General features: G+C 52.6%; 1 protein-coding gene across 1 annotated transcript in view; it reads left to right on the top strand.

Annotated features, from left to right (window-relative positions):
* HNRNPUL1 (heterogeneous nuclear ribonucleoprotein U like 1) overlaps window positions 1-25,297 on the top strand; it is a 126,952-nt gene that overhangs the window by 47,526 nt on the left and 54,129 nt on the right. The window contains exons 7-9 of the mRNA XM_075323550.1: window positions 7,176-7,288; window positions 8,131-8,397; window positions 8,488-8,610. Coding sequence (XP_075179665.1) covers window positions 7,176-7,288; window positions 8,131-8,397; window positions 8,488-8,610 — 503 coding nt within the window. The remainder of the gene's footprint in view (window positions 1-7,175; window positions 7,289-8,130; window positions 8,398-8,487; window positions 8,611-25,297) is intronic.

The raw sequence follows: 25,297 nt of genomic DNA, 5'->3' as shown, positions 1-25,297 counted from the left end.
CTTCTTTTTTTTTTTTTTATTTTTCCATCAATCTTGCCGTACGATGGCTCGTTTTTTTGCTGAACAAGTTGTACTTTTAAATGATACCATAAGTTTCACCATATAGTGTACTGTTCCAGCTGCAGAAAAATTCCATGATTGTTTTTGAGAGATGTTATTCACGGTGTTCACTATATGGTAAAACTGATGTGTGGGTGTGATGCCTCAGGTCTGTACGAGTTCGTAGACACCAAACATGTATAGGCTTACTTTTATCTAAGGGGTTAAAAAAAAACAGAAGAAAAAAAAAAGTGGTGCACTTTTTGCGCCATTTTCTGCAACCTGTAGCATTATCATTTTTCGGGATGCATGGCTGCTTATTTTTTGCGTCTTGAGCGGACGTTCTTAATGTTAGCATTTTTGCACAGATGCTACGTTTTGATCGCCTGTTATTGGATTTTGCGCAAAATGTGCGGCAACCAAAAAACGTAACTTTGGCGTTTGGAATGTTTTTGCCTACCAATCAGATTAATTTTTAGGTTTTGATAGATTGGGCATTTCTGACCGTGGAGATACCAAGTGTGTGTGTGTGTGTGCCCTGTCCCTTTTTTTTTTTTTTTTTTTTTCTTCAGCGCTCTATTGGGAGACCCAGACGATTGGGGTATAGCTACTGCCCTCCGGAGGCCACACAAAGCACTACACTAAAAAGTGCAAGGCCCCTCCCCTTCTGGCTATACCCCCCCCGTGATATCACGGGTTCTCCAGTTTTAGCTTTGTGTGCGAAGGAGGTCAGACATCCATGCATAGCTCCACAGATTTTAGTCAGCAGCAGCTGCTGACTATGTCGGATGGAAGAAAAGAGGGCCCATGTAGGGCCCCCAGCATGCTCCCTTCTCACCCGTGGATGGTGTTGTAAGGTTGAGGTACTTATTGCTAGTACAGAGGCCGGAGCCCACATGCTGTTTTCCTTCCCCATCCCCCTCAGGGCTCTGGGTGAAGTGGGATCTTACCGGTCTCCAGGCACAGAGACCGAGCTCCATCCACAGACCCAAAAGAACCTGCTGGATATGGAGCTGAGTATCGTCAGGGACAGGGCCCTGCTACATCAAGGTACTCTGTGTTCCCATGCACATCGCGCCCACACACACCAGCATTGCTGGGAGTGTTAGTGCGCCGGGGACAACAGCGCGGAGCGCTGGTGCTATTATTCACTGCAGCTTTGCTGAGTGAATTTATGTATTGAAAACGGCCGCGCCGGCCGCTGCTGGTTGTTTTTTACATTGTGGCGCGGCTGGGACTTGTGGTGCGCCGGGGGACTTCGGCGTCGGCCGTGCACATAGGACGGCCGCGCTTATTACTAGAGTCCCCGGCTTTGCGGCCTAGTTTTTCGTTTCGTTCCCGCCCCAGCCCTGCCAGTCAGAGGAGGGGCGGGACGCTGTACAGTAGCTCAGCGCAGGGAGCTGGAGTCTGCTTTGCATTCTCCAGCCCCCTCTCACTGAACACAGTGAGACGCCGGGTTCCCGCTCTTGGCTGGGGCTCGCCCACGGCCCGCCCCTCTGCACAGGACGGGGAAGAGAAGCCGGCAGCCATTATGGTTTCCACTCTGGGAGAACGGAACCAGTCACAGGTTTTTGGGCGACCTCGCACCCGCTCTTGTGCGGGCGGTAAGCAACTGACACCACTAATGCTGAAGTGGGCTTTTGGGCTGTGTGCTGATATGCTATGCACTGTACTGTACTGTCGCTATTCTGGGCAACAGCAGCAAATAAGCAATGCTGCTGAGGCACAAGCTTTCAATGCTGCTTCGCTTGCATGTGCTGCACGGTTTATTGTTATGATATACATTCATCTTGGCTAATGCGCCCAGATAAACAGACAAAAGCAGCAGTAGAGCAATGGTGCTACGGCACAAGTTTTCAATGCTGCTTGACTTGCATTGGCTGCAGTGTTTACTGTCATGCTTGTATGCTATACATTCACTGTATGTCGCTATCCTTGGCTAATGTTCCTGGATAAATAGACAACAGCAGCAGAAAGGCTAGGGTGCTAACGCGCAGGCTTTCAATGCTGCTTGGATTGCATGGGCTGCAGTGTTTACTGTCATGCTGTATGCTATACATTCACTGTATGTCGCTATCCTTGTCTCATGCTCCTAGATAAATAGACAACAGCAGCAGAAGAGCAAATGTGCCAAGCCACAAGTTTTCAATGCTGCGTGTACTACATGTGCTGAAGTGTTTATTTGTACTTCATGCTTGTATGATTATTCACTGTACGGTCGCTATCCTCGGCTAGGCTCTTAGATAGCTAGACAACAACAGCAGAAAAAGACAAGTTGCCAATGCACGGGCTTTCTATGCTGCTTGTACTGCATGTCATACGGTTTCAGGACCCCCAGTGCGTGCAATTGCTCAACCGGGGTCTCTGCTATATGTGGCCAAAGGAACCACCTGTGATCTCTGTCCAGAGACAGGGACGAAGTTGCAGTTTTTCCGCTGATATATTGTCTGTGACTATGACTGACATCTTACAGACTTTGCACCCCAAGCAGACCGTGGGCAATATGGTTGCAATGACCCTGGCCGCCCTGATCTGGAGCATCTCAAGGCGCCAGAGTGATTCCAGGCATCCCAGAGAGCAGGCATCCGACACGGTCGACAGTCCCAGATGGCCTAAGCGGGCTCGCTGGCATTAGCCCTCGACTACATCACTGGGCAAGGTCCCAGCGGGAGTACTCTCTGTACGATGAGGCAGACGTAGCTGTTCAGGACTCTGTTCCTGAGACCGCTCTCAATCCGGATACACCGGATGGTGACGCTATAGTGAATAATCTTATTGCGTCCATCAACGAAAGGTTGGGTATTTCTCCCTCAACTCCTCCAGTGGAGGGGTCAGCTTCACAGCAAGAGAAATCTCTATATATTGAGTACTTGTTTAGCACTCTGACTCCAGAGACGCAGTCCAGAAACGACACGCTTATCACGATAAGCGTTTCTCCGACCGTATTAATGAGACACGTGTCGCTCCCCCTGACGTGGTCAAGCGCTAGACCCAGTATCCAAATGTGGATCCCCCAATCTCCATGCTTGCAGCTAGATCTATAGTTGTAGTGGTGGATAGGACTTCACTTCAAAATGCCATTGACAGGCAGATTGGCCTCTGGTTGCAATCTGTCTATGAAGCTATCGGCAGGTCGGCTGCTCCGGCAGTCGCAGCCGTGAAGGCACTCCAAGCTATTTCAGCTAGTATTGCGCAGAGGGTCGCTGTCACAGGTACTCTCGGTCCCAGCAGCGTCTTTAACTCGCAATGTCGGCATGGCGAATCATGCTGTTATTGCTGTCCGAGACTCTACGAGCCGGACGTCAGTGGCATCCGCCAACTCCGTGTTTTTACGCAGAGGCTAGTAGTTGAGAGATTGGAACAGAGGCTGCTTCCAACGAAGTGCTTAACCAGGTTGCCTTTATCTAGTGATAGTCTGTTGGTAAGGGTTGAATGAAATCATTCAACTATCCAAGACGACTCAAAAAGCCCAGAAGGGCATAGATTCCTAGCGGGCTCAATTCACGCCCGGGGAAGGCAGCCGGAGGATCCGCTACCAAAGCGTTTTCCTCATAATTTTCAGCCCTCTCACTCCGCAACCGCGGGGGGGCAGACTCCCCCGCTTTAGCGGCATTTACCTACCGCAGGTTGAGGGCCTGTGAGTGAGAGTCAGTTTGTTTTCAAACTACCGCACCGACCGAGCCGAGGCTCTTCTGCAGGCGGAAAGAGCGGTAATCCCTGTTCCTCTTCAGGAACCAGATACGCATTTTGCCCCGACCTGGTCGTGGTGCCAAAATAGGACGGCTCCTTCCGTCCCGTTCTGGACTTTATACTGCTTAACGAGCACGTGAAAACCAGGCGGTTCCGGATGGCATCACTCCGCTCCGTCATTGCCTCTCTGTCTCAAGGAGTTTTCCTAGCTTCAATAGACATCAGGATGCTTATCTACACGTGCCGATTGCTCCGAGGCACCGGCGTTGGCTACGATTCGTTATTAAAGACGAGAATATTTCGTTTCGTAGCCATACCCTTTGGCTGGCGACAGCCCCACGGGTGTTCACCATGTTCGTGGCAGCAGAGGGAGCAGTCCCGCGCTCTCACGGTCACTCTGTGATCCTTTACTTGAGCAATCTACTGGTCAAGGCACTCTCCTTTACAAGCATGCCAACACAACCTGAACATGGCGCTGGACCCTTCCCAGAGTTTCGGGTGGGTCTTCAACTTTTCAAGGTTGAACCCAATCGCTGGCATCTCCTGGAGAGTTTTCACACTCTCTCAGCGATAGTGAAGCTTCCGCTGGACAAACAGCGTTCACTACAGACGAGGGGACAGTCTCTCCTTCAAGGAGGCGCCTCATCCAGAGGCGAGTTTTAGCTTTTCCAGACGGTCAAAGACCATCTTCAGAGGAGTCCACTCTTCAACTCAGTGGTCTGGAGCTCTGGGCAGTGTATCTTGCACTGCAAGCCTTCCTGCAGTGGCTGGAATGCAAATAGATCCGAATTCAGTCGGACTATCCACAGCGGTGGCATACACCAACCACCAAGGCGGACTACGCAGTCGACAAGACTCCCAAGAGGTCCGGCGGATTCTGCTATGGGTAGAAGACAGAGCATACACCATATCAGCTGTTCACATCCCGGGCGTACGACACTAGGAAGCAGACTTCCTCAGTCGCCAGGGCGTGGACGCAGGGGAATGGGCTCTGCACCCGTTTGTTTGCAAGAATTCTGTAGACGCAGGATGAAGACGGACGTCGACGTCATGGCTTCTCGGCAACAACAAGGTCCCGATTTTCATGACGCGGTCTTACGATCAAAGAGCTCTGGCGACAGGCGCCTTGGCTCAGGATTGGTCACAGTTCCAGCTACCGATTGCTGCCACACCATCCTCGTCGCCCCAGACTGGCCGGGGAGGTCGTGGTACCGTGATCTGTGGCATCTCACCGTCGGTCGACCGTGAGCACGACGTCATTGCCACCATGAGACGGGCTAGCCAGCCGCGGTCTGCCAAGATCTACCACAACTCGTGGAAGATATTCTTATCTTAGTGTTCTGCTCAGGGAGGGTCTCCCTGGCCATCGGCATTGCCTACTTTGCCTTCCCTCCTGCAATCTGGTTGGGAAAGAGGTTGGTCGCTCGGCTCCCTTTAAGGGCAAGTCTCGGCACTATCCGTGTTCTTTTCAGAAGCGTCTAGCACGTCTTCCTAAGGTGCGCACGTTACTACAGGGGGTTTGTCATATTGTGCCCCCGTACAAGCGGCCGTTAGATCCATGGGATCTGAACAGGGTACTAGTTGCTCTCCAGAAGCCGCATTTCGAGCCTCTGAGGGAAGTTTCCCTTTCGCGCCTGTCACAGAAAGTGGCCTTTCTGGTTGCGATCACGTCGCTTCGGCGAGTGTCTAAGCTGGCGGCTCTGTCAGTCAAGGCTCCCTTCCTAGTGTTCCACCAGGACAAGGTAGTGCTGCGCCCTATTCAGGAGTTTCTCCCTAAGGTTGTATCCGCGTTTCTTCTTAATCGGGATATACCCTTTCCTTCCTTTTGTTCTCATCCGGTTCTCCGGTATGAAAAGGATTTACAGTTGTTAGTTCTGGTGAGAGCACTCAGAATCTACATTTCCCGCACGGCGCCCATGCGCCGCTCTGATGCATTTTTTGTCCTTGTCGCTGGTACGCGCAAGGGGTTGCAGGTTTCTAAAGCCACCATGGCTCGATGGATCAAAGAACCAATTCTTGAAGACTACCGTTCTGCGGGGCTTCCGGTTCCTTCAGGGCTGAAGGTCCATTCTACCAGAGCCGTAGGTGCGTTTTGGGCATTACGACACCAGGCTACGGCTCAACAGGTGTGCCAGGCAGCTACCTGGTCGAGCCTGCACATTTTTCACCAAACATCAGGTGCATACCTATGCTTCGGCGGACGCCAGCCTAGGTAGAAGAGCCCTGCAGGTGGCAGTGGCTTCCCCATAGGGGAGGGCTGTCTTGCAGCTCTAACATGAGGTATTTCTTTACCCACCCAGGGACAGCTTTTGGACGTCCCAATCGTCTGGGTCTCCCAATAGAGCGCTGAAGAAGAAGGGAATTTTGTTACCGTAAATTCCTTTTCTTCTAGCTCTTATTGGGAGACCCAGCACCCGCCCTGTTGTCCTTCGGGATTTTTTTGTTGTTTGCGGGTACACATGTTGTTCATGTTGAACGGTTTTTCAGTTCTCCGATGTTACTCGGAGTTAATTTGTTTAAACCAGTTATTGGCTTTCCTCCTTCTTGCTTTGGCACTAAAACTGGAGAACCCGTGATATCACGGGGGGGTATAGCCAGAAGGGGAGGGGCCTTGCACTTTTTAGTGTAGTTCTTTGTGTGGCCTCCGGAGGGCAGTAGCTATACCCCAATCGTCTGGGTCTCCCAATAAGAGCTAGAAGAAAAGGAATTTACGGTAAGTAACAAAATTCCCTTCATTTTTATTAATCCTTTTTAATTTTCAGTGATGTGAATGGGGGGTGATTTGAACTTTTAGGTTTTAATTTTTATTTTTTTTTTTAAACTTTTTCTAGTGTCCCCTAGAGGACTATAAGGATCAGCAGTCTGATCGCTCATTCATTTCTGTTGATCACAGCAGAGATCTGCAGAAATGATCATCTCCGGTCTTACACAGCACTTGGCTGGGGGAAACAGGAAGTGAGTCATGATAGCTACAGGAGTCATGACAGTGTCATTTTAAGGGGTTAACAGGCATGGGTGGATAGCGAATCCACTCGTGCCTGCGAGGTATACATGTCAACTGTACAAATCAGCTGACATATGAGTGGATCCTGGCCAGCAGGGATGACAGTGACTGCTTAGGACATAATTTTACTGCCCACAGTTGTTAAGAGGACAAAGCCACCCACCACATAAAACTGATCCTGCTTTACCCAGTGCAGCGCCAGGCATACAGCATACCCAAGGGAACTTGGGCCGTGCAGACATTGCATTGTCTCCGTTTTGCTTGAAGCGTTCCTGTCGACACTTGACCATTAATGCATTTCCATCCCCCGATAGATACCAGTGCGGCCAGGCTGCCTCTTCACAACCAAAGTCTCTCACGTGGAGGTGTCATAAATGGGGGGCCTCCACATAAAAAATGTCTGACAATGGAATGCCTCATTAATTGCCTTCTACATTCACAGGAGAGGAAATGTATTCTTACGGCTACGGGGGCACGGCGAAGAAATCCACCAACAGCAAGTTTGAGAACTACGGGGAGACGTTTGCGGAGAACGACGTCATCGGCTGCTTCATTGTAGGTTACTCGGGGCATTTCTTCAATCGCGGCACACAGTGCGGGTTGCATAGTCTGGATACATGGGGTATTTGTATGTTTTCTATTCCATTAGCATTAAGCTTTTTGATGGTCTGCGGAAGTTTGTTTTTTTATTTTTTAAATTTTTTTGTTTTTTATGCCTATTTTGCTATTCTTATTACCGTATTTTTCGTTTTATAAGACGCACCCCAAATTTAGAGATAAAAAAGGTAAAAAAATAAAAATGGGGTCCGTCTTATACTTCGGTGTTGTCTTACCAGAGGGGGCAGTAGTGGTGGAATCGGGGTCACAGGAGGCAGAGGTTGTGTTGGCAGCCACGGCGGGTCCGTGGTGGCAGCCGCGGTCAGTGGCGGCATGCGTGCGCGAAGGCGTCGGTGGTGGTGCAGTGAGTGTCCCAGTGGGTCCGCGGTCCCGGTTCAAATGATGGCGCCCGGAGCGGCACGTGCGCAGATAGAGCTCTCATCCAAGAGCCCCATCTGCGCACGCGCTGACTCCCGGTGCTGTCATTTGAAACTGGGACCGCGGACACACTGAGACACTTGCTGCACAACCACCCGGCCGAAGCACGCACAGAGTGACAGTGAGCAGGCCACACACATGCACAGAGAGGTAGCCGGCACCGACAGGCACCCGGCAGCCTGAATGCACCTGGTCGCCGCACAGACCGCCCCCCAGTAAGCTATATTCAGATTTTAAGACTCACCCCTCATTTTTTTCTCCCACATTTTTAGGAGGAAAAGTGCGTCTTATAATCCGAAAAATACGGTATGTTTGTTTTGTTGTTTGTTTTTGTTAATCTTTCTTTGCATTTCTCTCGGCAGGACTTTGAAGTTCGTGGTGACATAGAGATCTCTTTTTCCAAAAACGGGCGTCATTTCGGCACCGCCTTCCGTGTCAGCAGGGGCTCGGTGGGCAATCAAGCCTTCTTCCCTCACATTTTAGTAAAGAACTGCTGCGTCGAGTTTAATTTCGGCCAAAGAGACGAGTCCTTCTGCGATTGTCCCCCGGGGTTTACATTCATACAGAAGGTGGCCGCTCTCGACAGGATACGGGGAACAGAACCCCCCAAGAACAAAGCGGAGTGTGAGGTGAGGGTGGACGGCGGGACTGTTTGGCTTTTTGGGAGAGCTATCACCAGATTAAAGCCACAACACTGTGATTGTCTGTATTCTTCTCAGATTTTAATGATGGTGGGACTGCCAGGAGCTGGCAAGACGACCTGGGCCATGAAGCACACGACAGGGAATCCGGGAAAGAAATACAACATCCTCGGGACCAATGCCATTATGGAGAAGATGAGGGTAAGATGGTGCAGGCTTCTTTTCTTCCCTGACACAGGGGCCCTGGCGGTCAATGCCCATCCTACGAGGTGGTGTTGAACCCGGTGACTTCATGTTTCATTGGTGATGCCATTAAAGGGGTTGTTCAACATGTAAAAAAAATAATAAAAATATGTAAACGGCAAGGATTTTTTATTTTAAACAAAAAGTATCCAGCGGCGGCCGCTTTGAAGGTCTGCATTGGGAATGGAAGCGATGATGCCTCATTCTGCACTCGCCCACCGATAGACTGCAAATGCCGAGAGACTTGACGCCGCAGGTGGTTGGAGACATCCAACATGGCACCTGGGGTGTCGGCGAGGTGCCATTGTCAGCACGAGGCCTTACTGAACGGCGCCATCTTTGTACTCCCATGCGGCTAGACTTCATAGTAGATTGTGCTATTATATGGCAATACCACCGTGATAGGAAAACGAACAATTGCCGGTTCAAGATCCTTAAGAGACCAAAAAGTAATGTAAAAAGTAGTTTAAGGAAAGAAATTTACCATATTGGTTAATTAATTTTCTATTTCTTCGGCGCTCCATTAAGCAAGGAGGCTGTGGGAAAAAAAGGCGCAAATAGGGTCTTACCCGGTATAACAATGTGAGGTGAATGTAAGAAGGGACACTCACCTGATAAGGTTGTGACAGTCACAACCCCTCTAACAGCATAAAAGTAGCGTGGAAGGCAGCAGTCCCGCGAAACAGAGTAGTTACGGACAGCAGGAGAAAAGCAGGTTAAAGTACCGCGCCAAACCACAGGAGTACAAATGGAATTAATAGATCTCTTTTCTTTATTTTCACAGGTCTACGCGTTTCAAGGACATATCCGTCCTCTTCCTCAGGACAAATGCAGAGAATACCATCATGGTATTCTCTGCATTTGTCCTGAGGAAGAGGACGGATATGTCCTTGAAACGCGTAGACCTGTGAAAATAAAGAAAAGAGATCTATTAATTCCATTTGTACTCCTGTGGTTTGGCGCGGTACTTTAACCTGCTTTTCTCCTGCTGTCCGTAACTTCGGCGCTCCATTGGGAGACCCAGACGATTGGGTGTATAGCTACTGCCTCCGGAGGCCACACAAAGCATTACACTAAAAAGTGTAAGGCCCCTCCCCTTCTGGCTATACACCCCCAGTGGGATCACTGGCTCACCAGTTTTCTGCTTTGTGCGAAGGAGGTCAGACATCCACGCATAGCTCCACTGTTTAGTCAGCAGCAGCTGCTGACTATGTCGGATGGAAGAAAAGTGGGCCCATATGGGGTCCCCAGCATGCTCCCTTCTCACCCCACTTGCGGTTTGTAAGGTTGAGGTACCCATTGCGGGTACGGAGGCTGGAGCCCACATGCTGTTTTCCTTCCCCATCCCCCTCAGGGCTCTGGGTGAAGTGGGATCTTACAGGTCTCCAGGCACTGAGACCGGGCTCCATCCACAGACCCAGAGAACCTGCTGGATATGGAGCTGAGTATCGTCAGGGACAGGCCCTGCTACATTAAGGTACTCTGTGTCCCCGGGCAAGCGCGCACACACACACCAGCATTGCTGGGAGTGTTAGTGCGCCGGGGGCAACAGCGCAGAGCGCTCGTGCTATTAGTCACTACAGCTTTGCTGAGTGACTTTATGTATTGGGAACTGCCGCGCCGGCCGTTGCTGGGTGTTTTTTACACTGTGGCGCGGCTGGGACTTGTGGTGCGCCGGGGACTTCCGCGCGGGCCGTGCACATGGACGGCCGCGCTTATTACTCGAGTCCCCGGCTTTGCGGCCTAGTTTTCGTTTCGTTCCCGCCTCCAGCCCTGCCAGTCAGGGGAGAGGCGGGACGCTGTACAGACAGTCAGCGCCGAGGGCTGGAGTCTGCTTTGCATTCTCCAGCCGCCTTCACTGGACACAGTGGGACGCCAGTTTCCCGCTCTTGTCTGGGGCACGCCCACGGCCCGCCCCTCGTCACACGAGCTGGAGAAGGACGCCGGCAGCCATTCCTGCACGCCGTCCGAGCTGGGGAACGGAGACATGCTCTGGGCAACCAACACAGGGCTCTGGCGACCACACACCCGCGTTATAGGCGGGCGGTAAGCAGCACCTGAAGTGCTGACCCCACTAAATACCGAAGTGTCCATTTGTATTTTATGCTTGTATGCTATACACTGCACTGTAGGTCGCTATCTTTGGCTATATGCCCTTCTAGATGGCGAGATAACAGCAGCAAAAACGCAAGGGTGCTAAGGCACAGGTTTTCTAGGCTGCTTGTATTACATGGCTGAAGTGGTCATTTGTCCTTATGCTTGTATGCTATACATTGCACTGTACGGTCGCTACTCTTGGCTATATTCTCCTAGAGGGCTGGACAACTGCAGCAAAAAAGCATGGGTGCCAAGGCACAGGCTTTATAGGCTGCTTGTACTGCATGTGCTGAAGTGTTCATTTGTATATATGCTTGTATGCTATACATTGCACTGTACGGTCGCTACTCTGGGCTATATTCTCCTAGATGGCTGGACAGCAGCAGCAAAAAAGCAAGGGTGCCAAGGCACAGGCTTTCTATGCTGCTTGTATTGCAAGTGCTGAAGTGTTTATGCTTGTATGTTGTACATTGCATAGATGACTAGAATACAGCAGCAAAAAAGCAACACAGGCTTTCTATGCTGCTTTTCCTGCAGATACTGTTCCACCGGCAGGTTTCACTGACCCCCATTGTGGGCAATGCTCCCCTGTAGCACTTGGTCAGCCGGGGTCTCTACTAGAAGTGGTCAAAGAAACCACCTGTGAACCCTGTCCAGGGACAGGGACGGAGATTCTCTACTAAGGCCATGGGCAATCTTGATTAATGCTCCCTGGCCACCCTCATTTGGAACGTACTCAGTACTCCGGGGGGGTCCCAGGCACGGACGGCAGTCCCAGACAGCCTAAGCTAGCTCGCTGGGTACGACACTCGGCTTCATCACTGGTCAAGGTCCCAGCAGGACGACTCTCTGTATGATGAGGCAGACGTAGCTGATCAGGGCTTTGGTCCTGACACCGCTCTCAATCCGGATACACCGGATGGGGACGCCATAGTGAATGATCTTATAGCGTCCATCAATGGAATGTTGGATATTGCTCCCTCAGCTCCCCCAGTGGAGGAGTCAGCTTCACAGCAGGAGAAATCCTTTTTCAGTACTCATGCGTAGATTGAGTACTTTTTCTGACCACGCTGACTTCAGAGACGCAGTTCAGAAACACCACGCTTACCAGATAAACGTTTTCTCCAAACGTATTAAGGAGGCACGTTATCCCTTTACCCGGATGTGGTACAGCCCTGGACCCAGGGTCCAAAGGTGGATCCCCCAATCTCCAGGCTTGCGGCTAGATCCATAGTTGCAGGGGAGATGGGAATTCACTTAAAGATGCCATTGACAGACAGATAGACCTCTGGTTGAAATCTGTCTGTGAAGCTATCAGCGTGTCGGTTGCTCCGGCATTCGCAGCCGTATGGGCACCCTAACCTATTTCAGCGGGTCTTGCGCAGCTGGTCTTGAGCACATGTACATCTGTGCCGCAGGTGGTGTCCTTAACCTCGCAATGTCTGCATTGCGACTTACCCTAGTAATGCTGTCCTGGGGGGACAGTCGAGGTTGGTCCTTCCCAGGCTCGGGCAAGTCCCAATTGTACTCGTCTAAAAGGGCTCAAAAGGCTCAGAGGGGCTCAGATTCCGGCCGGGCTCATTCACGCCCAAGGAAGGCAGCAGGAGGAACCGCTGCCAAGGCGATCTCCTCATGTATTTCAGCTCTCTCTCCCCGCATCCGCGGTTGGTGGCAGAATCTCCCGCTTCTGGGTACATTTAGCTGCCACAGGTCACAGACCGGTGGGTGAGAGACATTGTGTCTCACGTGTACAGGATAGAGCTCTGTTCTCGTCCTCCGGCTCGATTCTTCAGAACTTCCCCCCCACCCCCCACCCCCACCGAGCCGATGCTCTTCTGCAGGCAGAAGGAGTGGTAATCCCTGTTCCTCTTCAGGAACAAGACACGGTTTTTTCCTCCAATCTTATTGGGGTGCCAAAAAAGGGTGGCTTTTTCCGTTCCGTTCTGGACCTAAAACTGCTCACCAAGCACGTGAAGGCCAGGTGGTTCCAGATGTAACCCTCCGCTCCGTCATTGCCTCAATGTCTCAAGGAGATTTTCCTAGCATCAATAGACATCAGGATGCTTATCTCCTCGTGCCGATTGCTCCAGAGCACCAGCGTTTGCTACGTTTCGTTATTGAAGACGAGCATCTTCAGTGCGTAGCCCTGCCCTTCGGTCTGGCGACAGCCCTACGGGTTTTCACCAAGTTCAGGGCAGCAGTGGGAGCAGTCCTGCACTCTCAGGGTCACTCTGTGATCCTTACTGGACGATCCACTTGTCAAGGCATCCTCTCAAGAGGCATGCCGACACAGCCTGAACGTGGCGCTGGAGACTCTCCAGAGTTTCGGGTGGATCATCAACTTTTCAAGGTTACATCGGGCACCGACCCAATCGCTGACATATCTGGCCATGGAGTTTCACACTCCCTCAGCGATAGTGAAGCTTCCGCTGGACAAGCAGCGTTCACTACAGACGGGGGTGCAGTCTCTCCTTCAAGGCCAGTCACACCCCTTAAGACGCCTCATGCAGAGGCAGTCACTTTCGCGCAGTTTCACTGCGTCCACTTCAATGGGACATGCTTTGCCAATGGGTTGGGGAGTCGACGTCCCTAGAAAGGAACGTTTCCCTTCTCAGACGGTCAAGGACTCTCTCCAGAGGAGTCCATCCTTCAGATCAATGTTCTGGAAATCTGGGCAGTGCATCTTGCCCTGCAAGCCTTCCAGCAGTGGTTGGAAGGAAAACAGATCCGAATTCAGTCGGACAATTCCACAGCGGTGGCAGACATCGCCCACCAAGGCGGAACACGCATCGCCAAGCCTACAAGGCAATCCGGCGGATTCTGATGTGGGTGGGGGACAGAGCATCCACCATATCCGCAGTTCACATCCCGGGCGTAGAAAATTGGGAAGCAGACTTCCTCAGTCGCCTGGGCATGGACGCAGGGGAATGGCCTCTGCACCCAGTATGGTGTCAGGAAATCTGTAGCCGCTGGAGGATGCCGGACGTCGACCTAATGGCGTCTCGGCACAACAACAAGGTCCCGATTTTCATGGCGCGGTCTCACGAGCAAAGAGCTCTGGCGGCAGGCGCCCTAGTTCAGGATTGGTCGCAGTTCCAGCTACCCTATGTTTTCCTACTCTGGCACTGTTGCCTAGAGTGCTACGCAAGCTCAGCTCCGCTTGCCGCCGCGCCATCCTCGTCGTCCCAGACTGACCGAGGAGGTCGTGGTCCCGGATCTGTGGCATCTCACGGTCGGCCAACCGTGGGCACTCTCAGACCGGCCAGACTTACTGTCCCAAGGGCCGTTCTTTCCACTGAATTCTACGGCCCTGATCCGGCCTGTGTGGCCATCGAGTCCGAGATCCTAGCGTCTTCAGGATTATCTCAAGACGTCATTGCCACCATGAGACGGGCTAGGAAGCCGACGTCTGCCAAAATCTCCCACAAGACGTGGAAGTTATTCTTATCTTGGTGCTCTGCTTAGGGAGTGTCTCCCTGGCCATTTGCATTGTCTCCTTTTTTCCCCCTTCCTGCATCTGGATTGGGAAAAGGTTTGTCGCTCAGCTCCCTTAAAGGACAAGTCGCAGCGCTGTCGGTATTCTTTCAGAAGCGCCTAGTACGACTTCCTCAGGTACGCACGTTCCTGCAGGGGGATTATCACATTGTCCCTCCGTACAAGAGGCCGTCAGACCCATGGGATCTGCACAGGGTATTAATTGCTCTCTAGGAGCCGCCCTTCGAGCCTCTGAGGGTTGTTTTCACTTTCTCGACTTTCACAGAAAGTGGCCTTTCTGGTAGCGGTCACGTCTCTTCGGAGAGTGTCAGAACTAGCAGCGCGGTCATCCAGAGCTCCCTTCCTGGTGTTCACCAAGATAAGGTAGTGCTGCGTCCGATCCCAGAGTTTCTCCCTAAGGTGGTATCCCCTTTTTATCACAATCAGGATATCTCCTTACCTTTCTTTTTCTCCATTTCATCGATATGTAATGGCTTTGCATTGTTGGATCTGGTGTAGAGCACCCAGAATCTACATTCCCGCACGGCGCTCCTGCGCCGCTCGGATGCACTCTTTGTCCTTGTCACTGGTCAGCGCAAGGGATCGCAGGCTGCAACATCCACCCTGGCTCAATGGATCAAGGAACCAATCCTTGAAGCCTACCGTTCTACTGGGCTTCCGGTTTCATCAGGGCTGAAGGCCCATTCTACCAGAGCCGTGGGTGCGTCCTGGGCATTACGGCACCAGGCTACGGCTCAACAGGTGTGCCAGGCAGCTACCTGGTCGAGTCTGCACACTTTCACCAAACATTATCAGGTGCATACCTATGCTTCGGCGGACGCCAGCCTAGGTAGAAGAGTCCTGCAGGCGGCAGTTGCCTCCCCGTAGGGGAAGGCTGTCTTGCAACTCTAACATGAGGTATTTCTTTACCCACCCAGGGACAGCTTTTGGACGTCCCAATCGTCTGGGTCTCCCAATGGAGCGCCGAAGAAGAAGGGAATTTTGTTACTTACCGTAAATTCCTTTTCTTCTAGCTCCTATTGGGAGACCCAGCACCCGCCCTGTTGTCCTTCGGGATTTTTGGTTGTTTTCGGGTACACATGTTGTTCATGTTGAATGGTTTTCAGTTCTCCGATGTTACTTCGGAGTGAATTTGTTTAAACCAGTTATTGGCTTTCCTCCTTCTTGCTTTTGCACTAAAACTGGTGAGCCAGTGATCCCACTGGGGGTGTATAGCCAGAAGGGGAGGGGCCTTACACTTTTTAGTGTAATGCTTTGTGTGGCCTCCGGAGGCAGTAGCTATACACCCAATCGTCTGGGTCTCCCAATAGGAGCTAGAAGAAAAGGAATTTACGGTAAGTAACAAAATTCCCTTCTTTCCCCCTGACGTGGTCAAGGGTTGGACCCAGTGTCCCAAGGTGGACCCTCCAATCTCCAGGCTTGCAGCTAGATCTTTAGTTGCAGTAGAAGATGGAGCGGCACTTAAAGATGCCACTGACAGGCAGATGGAGCTCTGGCTGAAATCCATCTATGAAGCTATTGGAGCGTCGTTGGCGCCAGCTTTTGCAGCCGTATGGGCACTCCAAGCCATTTCAGCTGGGCTTATACAAGTCGACTCGGTCACACGTACATCTGCCCCGCAGGTGGCACCATTGACCTCTCAAATGTCTGCATTCGCGTCTTACGCGATTAATGCTGTCCTGGACTCTACGAGCCGTACGGCGGTGGCGTCAGCCAACTCCGTGGTTTTGCGCAGAGCCCTGTGGTTGAGAGAATGGAAGGCAGATTCTGCTTCCAAGAAGTGCTTAACCAGTTTGCCTTTTTCTCGCGACCGATTGTTTGGGGAGCGTTTGGATGAAATCATTAAACACTCCAAGGGTAAGGACTCATCCTTACCTCAACACAGACAAAACAAGCCCCAACAAAGGAGGGGTCAGTCTGGTTTCTTTGTCGCTCCATTGGGAGACCCAGACAATTGGGTGTATAGCTACTGCCTCCGGAGGCCACACAAAGTATTACACTCAAAAGTGTAAGGCCCCTCCCCTTCTGGCTATACACCCCCAGTGGGATCACTGGCTCACCAGTTTTGTGCTTTGTGCGAAGGAGGTCAGACATCCACGCATAGCTCCACTGTTTAGTCAGCAGTAGCTGCTGACTATGTCGGATGGAAGAAAAGAGGGCCCATACTAAAGGGCCCCCAGCATGCTCCCTTCTCACCCCACTCTTGTCGGGTGTTTGTAAGGTTGAGGTACCCATTGCGGGTACAGAGGCTGGAGCCCACATGCTGTTTTCCTTCCCCATCCCCTTAGGGCTCTGGGTGAAGTGGGATCATATCGGTCTCCAGGCACTGAGGCCGTGCTCCATCCACAGCTCCTGGGAATCTGCTGGACATGGAGCGGAGTATCCTCAGGGACATGGCCCTGCTACGTTAAGGTACTCTGTGTCCCTGTGGGGACCGCGCACGGACACACGGCAGCATTGCTGGGTGTGTTAGTGCGCCAGGGACGGCGGCGCTGCCCGCACTAGTGCCATCGCACACTACAGCTTGCTGGGTGTGTTAGTGTATTAGGGGACTACCGCGCTAACCGCCGTTGCCATTTTTATTTCGGGCGCGGCTGGGACTTGTGGTGCGCCGGGGACTTCCGCGCCGACCAAGGCTTATATGCCGGCCGCGCTTATCACTCGAGTCCCCGGCTTGCGCGGCCTAGTCTCACTTCGTTTCCGCCCACAGACCTGCCAGTCAGGGTAGGGGCGTGACGCTGCACAGCACGGCAGCGCTGAGAGCTGGAGTATGCTTTGCATACTCCACCCCTCTCACTGGATGCACGGTGAATCCGGCAGCGCTGAGAGCTGGAGTATGCTTTGCATACTCCACCCCTCTCACTGTGTACGCTGTGAAGCCGGATTCCCGCACTTTCTCAGGCACGCCCACGGCTTCTTCCTCTGCACAGGACGCCGGCAGCCATTCTTGTCAGTGTTTTCTGTAGCGACAGAAGAGACAAGTTTAGGAATCCCTGGCAGGGATTCGGATAGTCACACAACCGCTGTGACCAGGCGTTAAGCAGCACCTGTGGGGCTGACTCCACTAGTGCCGAAGTGCACATATACATATATGCTTATTCACTATGCATTGCACTGTTTAGCTGCATTTTTGTATATACCCTCCTTGATTGTGCGGAGGACATAACAGCATATTGTCTGTGTAAAACAGAGGTGCAGAAGCACATGTTTTCTATGCAGCCGGTACAGCATGTATGGCTATATGGCCGGCAGTGTACATAGACCCCCATTGTATACTACGGAGTCTCTGCTAACCGTCCAGGACATGGGGACGGAGCCTGCAGTATTTACTGACAGATTTTCTGAGACTATGGCTATGAGACTAGAAGCCTTGCAGTCCAGACAAGTCTCTCAAATCCATGGCCACTGTTCACATTATCCATGGTCCCCCTCAGTGGGAACAACTTTGAGCTCCGAGGGGTCATGTGCTTCCCAGAGTGACGGCTCTGACACGGACGACAGTCCCAGACAGTCTGAGAGGCTCACTATGAGCGGCCCTCGACTTCATCACACTAGTCAGGGTCCCAGCAAGCGGACTCTCTGTGTGATGTGGCGGAGGTAGCTGCTCAAGATCTAATCCTGAGACCGCTCTCAATCTGGATACACCTGATGGTGACGCCATAGTCAATAATCTCATAGCGTCCATCAATAGAATGTTAGTTATTTCTCCCCCAGCTCCTCCGGTGGAAGAGTCAGCTTCATAGCAGGAGAAATTCCTTCACGTATCCCAAGCGTAAATTAAATACTTTCCTTGACCACCCTGACTTTACACAGGCAGTCCAGGAACACCACGCTTATTCAGTTAAGCGCTTCCCCAAACGGCTGAGGATACACGTTATCCCTGCCCCCTGACGTGGGCAATGGCTGGACCCAGTGTCCCAAGGGGCATCCTCCAATCTCCAGCTTGCAGCTAGATCCATAGTTGCAGGGGAAGATGGGGCTGCACTTAAAGATGCCACTGACTGACAGAGGGATCTCTGGTCGAAATCCATCTATGAGGCTATCGGCGCGCTGTTAGCTCCAGCAGCCGTAGAGGCACCCCAAGCTACTTCAGCTTGTCTTACACAGATGGACACGGTCACACGTACATCTGTTCCGCAAGTGTCATCCTTAACCGCTCAAATGTCTGCATTTGCGTCTTAGGCGATTAATGCTGTCCTGGACTCTACGACCCGTACGGCAGTGGCGTCCGCTCACTCCGTGGTTTTACGCAGGGCCTGGGTGTTAACTGAATGGAAGGCAGATTCTGCTTCCAAAAAAGGGCTTAACCAGTTTGCCTTGTTCTGCTGACCGACTGTTCAGTGTGCGTGAGATGTAATCATTAAACAGTTCAAGAGTAAGGATTCTTCCTTACCTCAGCCCAGACAAAACAAACCCCAACATACCAAGGGACAGTCGGGGTTTTCGGTTTTTTCAAGGCTCGGGCAGGTCCTATTTCTCCTCGTCCAAAGAGGACTCAAAAGGATCAGAGGAGCTCAGTTTCTTGGCGGGCTCAGTCACGCCCAAAGAAGACAGCCTGAAAACCTACTTCCAAGAGGCTTCCTCATGACTTGCGGCCTCCTCTCTCCGCATCCTCGGTCGGTAGCAGGCTCTCCCGCCTTGGCGATATTTAGCTGTCTCAGGTCAAAGACCGTTGGGTGAGACATTCTGTCTCACGGGTACAGGATAGAGTTCAGTTCTCGTCCTCCAACTCAATTCTTCAGAACTTCTCCACCTTCCGACCGAGCCGACGCTCTTCTGCAGGCGGTGGGCACTCTAAAGACACAACGAGTGGTGACCCCCGTTCCTCTTCAGGAACAAGGTCACGGTTTTTACTCCGAATTATTTGCGATGCCAAGAAAGGACGAGTATTTCCGTCCCGTTCTGGATCTAACACGGCTCAACCAGCTCGTGAACACCAGGCGGTTCCGGATGTAATCCCCCGCTCCGTCATCGCCTCAATGTTTCAAGGAAATTTCCTAACATCGATAGACGTCAAGGATGCTTATCCCCACGTGCCGATTGATCCAGAGCTCCAGCGTTTCTACGCTTTGTTATAAGACGCGAACACCTTCAGTTCGTAACCCTGCCTTCTGGCTGGCGATAGCCCCACGGGTCTTCGCTAAGGTCATGCCAGCAGTAGTACCAGTCCTGCAATCTCAAGGTCACTCTGTGATCCCGTGTTTGGGAGATCTACTTGTCAAGGCACCCTCTTAAGGAACATGCCAACACAGCCGAACGTTGCGCTGGAGACTCTCCAGAGTTTCGGGTGGATCATCAACTTTTCAAAGTCAAATCCGACCCCGGGCCAATCACTAACATATCTAGGCATGGAGTTTCATACTCTCTCAGCGATAGTGAAGCTTCCGCTAGACAAACAGCGTTTCACTACAGACAAGGCTGCAATCTCTCCTTAGGATCAGTCGCACACATTGAGACGCCTCATGCACTTCTCACGTAAGATGGTAGCAATGGCGGCAGTCCCTTTCGCGCAGTTTCATCTGCGTCCACTACAATGGGACATTCCCCGCCGATGAGACGGGAAATCGACGCCCATCGACAGAGACGTCTCCCCTTCTCAGGCGGCCAAAGAATCTCTACGGTGGTGGCTTCTTCCCACCTCATGGTCAGAAAAAAGGTCCTTCCTACCCCCATCCTGGGCGGTAGTTACGACAGGCACGAGTCTATCAGAGTGGGGAGCAGTTTTTTCTCCGCCACAGGGCTCAAGGTACGTGGATTCAGCAAGAGTCCACACTTCAGCTCAATGTTCTGGAAATCAGAGCAGTGTATCTTGTCCTACAAGCCTTCCAGCAGTGGCTGAAAAACAAGCACATCCGAATTCAGTCGGATATCTCCACAGCGGTGGCATACATCAACCACCACGGAAGAACACGCAGCCGGCAAGCCTTCCAGGAAGTCCGGCGGATTCTAACGTGGGTAGAAGACACGGCATCCACCATATCCGCAGTTCACATCCCAGGCGTGGTAAACTAGGAAGCAGACTTCCTCAGTCGCCAGGGTATGGACACAGGGGACTGGTTTCTTCACCCGGACGGGTTTCAGGAGATCTGTCGCCGCTGCGGGATGCCGGACGTCGACATAATGGCGTCACGGCACAACAACTTTGTTCCGGCTTCATAGCACAGTCTCACGATCATCGAGCTCTGGCGGCGGACGCCTCAGTTCAACATTGGTCGCAGATTGGCCGAGGAGGTCGGGGTTCCCGGATCTGTGGTACCTCACGGTAGGCCAACCGTGGCCACTACCAGACCGACCAGACTTGCTGTTTCAAGGGCCCTTTTTTCTTCAGCGCTCTATTGGGAGACCCAGACGATTGGGGTATAGCTACTGCCCTCTGGAGGCCACACAAAGCACTACATTAAAAGTGCAAGGCCCCTCCCCCTCTGGCTATACCCCCCCCGTGGTATCACGGGTTCTCCAGTTTTAGCTTTGTGTGCGAAGGAGGTCAGACATTCCATGCATAGCTCCACAGATTTTAGTCAGCAGTAGCTGCTGACTATTTCGGATGGAAGAAAAGAGGACACATATAGTGTCCCCAGCATGCTCCCTTCTCACCCCTGGATGGTGTTGTAAGGTTGAGGTACCTATTGCTGGTACAGGGCTGGAGCCTGACATGCTGTTTTCCTTCCACATCCCCTGGTAGGGCTCTGTGGAAGTGGGATCCTGCCGGCCTCTCAGCTCTGACGCCGGGCTCCATCCACAGACCCATTAGAACCTGATGGAGACGGAGCAGGAGTACGATCAGGGACAGGCCCTGCATCATACAGGTACTCTGTGTCTCCGGCAGGCACAGACACACTCCGGGCTGGCTGGGTGTTGTAGTGCGCCGGGGACCGCAACGTTGGAGCTAGTGTCCCTACAGATTACTGGGGGATTGTTTGTGTATGGGAACGCAGCGCCGACCCCCTCTGGACCGGGCGGCGCTGCTGTGACTTGTGGTGCGCCGGGGATCCGCCGTCCGCGCTTTTACGGCGGCGGCGGTTATAAATTGAGTCCCCGGCTTTTTGGGCCTAGGACGCCGGCAGCTCCGATTCGTTCCCGCCCCCACCCTGTCATTCAGGGTAGGGGAGAGACGCTGTTCGCTAGCAGCGACGAGGGCTGGAGCCTGATTTACATGCTCCAGCCCTCACACTAGGCACAGAGGGAAGCAGGCTTCCCGCTCTTAGCCAGGAACGCCCAGGGCCCGCCCCCCTTCTCTCTCAGGACGCCGGCAGCCATTACTTGCAGTCTGGCTGGAGGAAGGACGCAAGGCTCTGGGAGACCTGGACTAGGGGCTATCTGGCGACCACACACCCGCTTTTTAAGCGGGCGGTAAGCGATTTTTCTGTGCTGGTCCCTCTAGTGCCTCACGGTGTATCGGTGTACTGTGTAGGATATAGAGATATTGTATTTCTTGCACTGTGAGGTCGCTTCTGGCTGCATCTCCCAGATCACTCTGTGGAAGCAACAACATGCCATCCTCAAAACGCAAGCCTGCCAAGGCTAGGGCTGTGTATACTGCGTGTGCTGCATGTCGGGCTAATCTACCAGCAGGCTCCGATGACCCCCATTGTGTGCAATGCTCCGACCCGGTGCTGCTTCGCCAGCCGGAGTCAGGAGGGAGAGTGACCCAGGCTGAGACGCCTGTAAGTCCTGCCCCGGTGACAGGGACAGACTTTGCAGTTTTTGCTGATAATATGTCTGTCTCTATGGCAAAAATCCTTGAAACCTTGCATTCTATGCATGGGGCTCAGTCTTTGGGCACGGCGAGGCCTCTGTCCTCAGGTCCCCCTCACTTGGAATTAATCCAGCCCACAGGGGAGTCCCCGGCTTCACAGGCCGAGGATTATGACTCAGATGATAGCCCCAGCCACCCTAAGCGAGCTCGCTGGGAAAGACCCTCGACGTCATCACACTGCTCAGGGTCTCAGCGCAATCAGTCTCCCTGTGATGTGTCTGATGAGAGTGATCAGGAATCCATTCCTGGAACCCCTCTCAACCTGGATACCCCTGATGGGGATGCCATGGTAAACGACCTTATCTCAGCCATCAATAGGCTGTTGGATATTTCTCCCCCAGCCCCTTCAGCAGAAGAGGCGGCTGCGGAGCAGGAGAAGTTTCGTTTCCTTTATCCCAAGCGTAAATTGAGTGCTTTGTTGGATCACGCTGACTTCAGAGAATTAATCCAGAAGCACGACGCTCACCCAGAAAGGCGTTTCTCTAAACGATCTAAAGATACGCGTTTCCCTTTCCCCCCTGAGGTGGTCAAGCGCTGGACACAGTGTCCAAAGGTAGACCCCCCGATTTCCAAACTCGCAGCTAGGTCCATAGTTGCAGTGGAGGATGGCGCTTCACTTAAAGATGCCAATGACAGACAGATGGACCTTTGGTTAAAATCTGTCTATGAAGCTATCGGCGCGTCGTTTGCTCCGGCATTCGCAGCCGTATGGGCACTCCAGGCTATTTCAGCTGGCTTAGCAAAAGTGGATGCTATCATACATCCAACAGTGCCGCAAGTGGCGCACCTTACCACGCAGATGTCGGCGTTTGCGTCTTACGCTATCAATGCGGTCCTAGAATCTACCAGTCGCACCTCAATGGCGTCCGCCAATTCGGTAGTTTTGCGCAGAGCCTTGTGGTTAAAGGACTGGAAAGCAGATGCTGGTTCCAAAAAATGTTTAACCAGTTTGCCTTTATCTAGAGATAGACTGTTTGGCGAGCCATTGGCTGATATCATTAAGCAGTCTAAGGGTAAAGACTCCTCTTTACCACAACCCAGAACAACCAAACCTCAGCAGAAAAAGTGGCAGCAGAGGTTTCAGTCCTTTCGAGGTTCGGGCAAGACACCATTTACCTCGTCCAAAGGGACTCAGAGGACGCAAAGAAACTCAGATTCGTGGCGGGCTCACACGCGCCCCAAGAAAGCAAATGGAGGTACCGCTTCCAAAGCGGCTACCTCTTGACTTCCAGCCCCCTCCCTCCGCATCGCCGGTTGGGGGCAGGCTCTCCCGCTTTTCCGGCATTTGGATGTCACAGGTCAAAGACCGGTGGGTGACGGACATTTTGTCTCGCGGGTACAGAATCGAGTTCAATTCTCGTCCTCCAGCTCGGTTCTTCAGAACCTCCCCACATCCAGACCGAGCAGATGCTCTGCTGCAGGCGGTGGGCTCCCTAAGAGCGGAAGGAGTGGTGATCCCAGTCCCTCCTCAGGAACAAGGGCAAGGGTTTTACTCCAATCTCTTTGTGGTTCCAAAAAAGGACGGCTCGTTCCGTCCTGTTCTGGACCTAAAACGGCTCAACAAACATGTGCACGCCAGGAAGTTCCGGATGGAAACCCTGCGTTCTGTCATTGCCTCAATGTCCAGAGGAGACTTCCTTGCCTCAATAGACATCAAAGATGCTTATCTCCACGTGCCAATTGCTACAGAACATCAACGTTTTCTACGTTTTGTGATAGGAGACGACCATTTTCAGTTCGTAGCTCTGCCATTTGGTCTGGCAACAGCCCCACGGGTCTTCACCAAGGTCATGGCGGCGGTGGTAGCAGTCTTGCACTCTCGGGGACACTCGGTGATCCCTTACCTAGACGATTTATTGGTCAAAGCTCCCTCTCAAGAGGCATGTCAGCACAGCCTGAATGCTACGCTGGAGACCCTACAGTCTTTCGGATGGATCATCAACTTTCCAAAGTCGATCCTATCACCGACTCAATCACTAACGTATCTTGGCATGGAGTTTCATACTCTAGCAGCGATAGTGAAGCTTCCGCTGAACAAGCAGCGGTCACTACAGACAGGGGTGCAATCTCTTCTGCAGGGCCAGTTGCATCCCTTGCGGCGCCTCATGCATTTCCTAGGGAAGATGGTGGCAGCCATGGAAGCAGTTCCCTTGCGCAGTTTCATCTGCGCCCACTTCAATGGGACATTCTCCGCCAATGGGACGGGAAGTCAACGTCCCTGGACAGGAAAGTCTCGCTTTCCCAGACGGCCAAGGACTCCCTACAATGGTGGCTCCTTCCCACCTCATTGTCTCAGGGAAGATCCTTCCTGCCCCCATCCTGGGCAGTAGTCACGACAGATGCGAGTCTGTCAGGGTGGGGAGCAGTATTTCTCCACCACAGGGCTCAGGGGACGTGGACTCCGCAGGAGTCCACCCTTCAGATCAATGTTCTGGAGATCAGAGCAGTGTATCTTGCTCTACTGGCCTTCCAACAGTGGCTGGAAGGAAAGCAGATCCGAATCCAATCGGACAACTCCACAGCGGTGGCATACATCAACCACCAAGGAGGGACGCGCAGTCGGCAAGCCTTCCAAGAAGTCCGGCGCATTCTAATGTGGGTGGAGTACAGAGCATCCACCATATCCGCGGTTCACATCCCAGGCGTAGAAAACTGGGAAGCAGACTTCCTCAGTCGCCAGGGCATGGACGCAGGGGAATGGTCCCTTCACCCGGACGTGTTTCAGGAAATCTGTCGCCGCTGGGGAGTGCCGGACGTCGACCTAATGGCATCCCGGCACAACAACAAGGTCCCGGCATTCATGGCGAGGTCGCGCGATCAAAGAGCTCTGGCGGCAGACGCCTTGGTTCAAGATTGGTCGCAGTTTCAGCTCCCATACGTGTTTCCGCCTCTGGCGCTCTTGCCCAGAGTGCTACGCAAGATCAGATCCGAGTGCAGCCGCATCATACTCGTCGCTCCAGACTGGCCGAGGAGGTCGTGGTATCCGGATCTGTGGCATCTCACGATCGGTCGACCGTGGTCACTGCCAGACCGACCAGACTTACTGTCCCAAGGGCCGTTTTTCCATCAGAATTCTGCGGCCCTGAACCTGACTGTGTGGCCATTGAGTCCTGGATCCTAGCATCTGCAGGATTATCTCAAGGAGTCGTTGCCACAATGAGACAAGCTAGAAAGTCGAATTCGGCTAAGATCTACCACAGAACGTGGAAGATTTTCTTATCCTGGTGCTCTGCTCAGGGAGTGTCTCCCTGGCCATTTGCATTGCCCAAGTTTCTTTCCTTCCTGCAATCGGGGTTA

The sequence above is a fragment of the Anomaloglossus baeobatrachus genome, chromosome 9 (assembly GCF_048569485.1).
Source record: "Anomaloglossus baeobatrachus isolate aAnoBae1 chromosome 9, aAnoBae1.hap1, whole genome shotgun sequence".
In the NCBI taxonomy this organism is placed as follows: Eukaryota; Metazoa; Chordata; class Amphibia; order Anura; family Aromobatidae; genus Anomaloglossus; species Anomaloglossus baeobatrachus.
The sequence above is the reverse complement of the archived record's forward strand: the minus strand, read 5'-3'. Positions and strand labels throughout refer to the sequence as shown.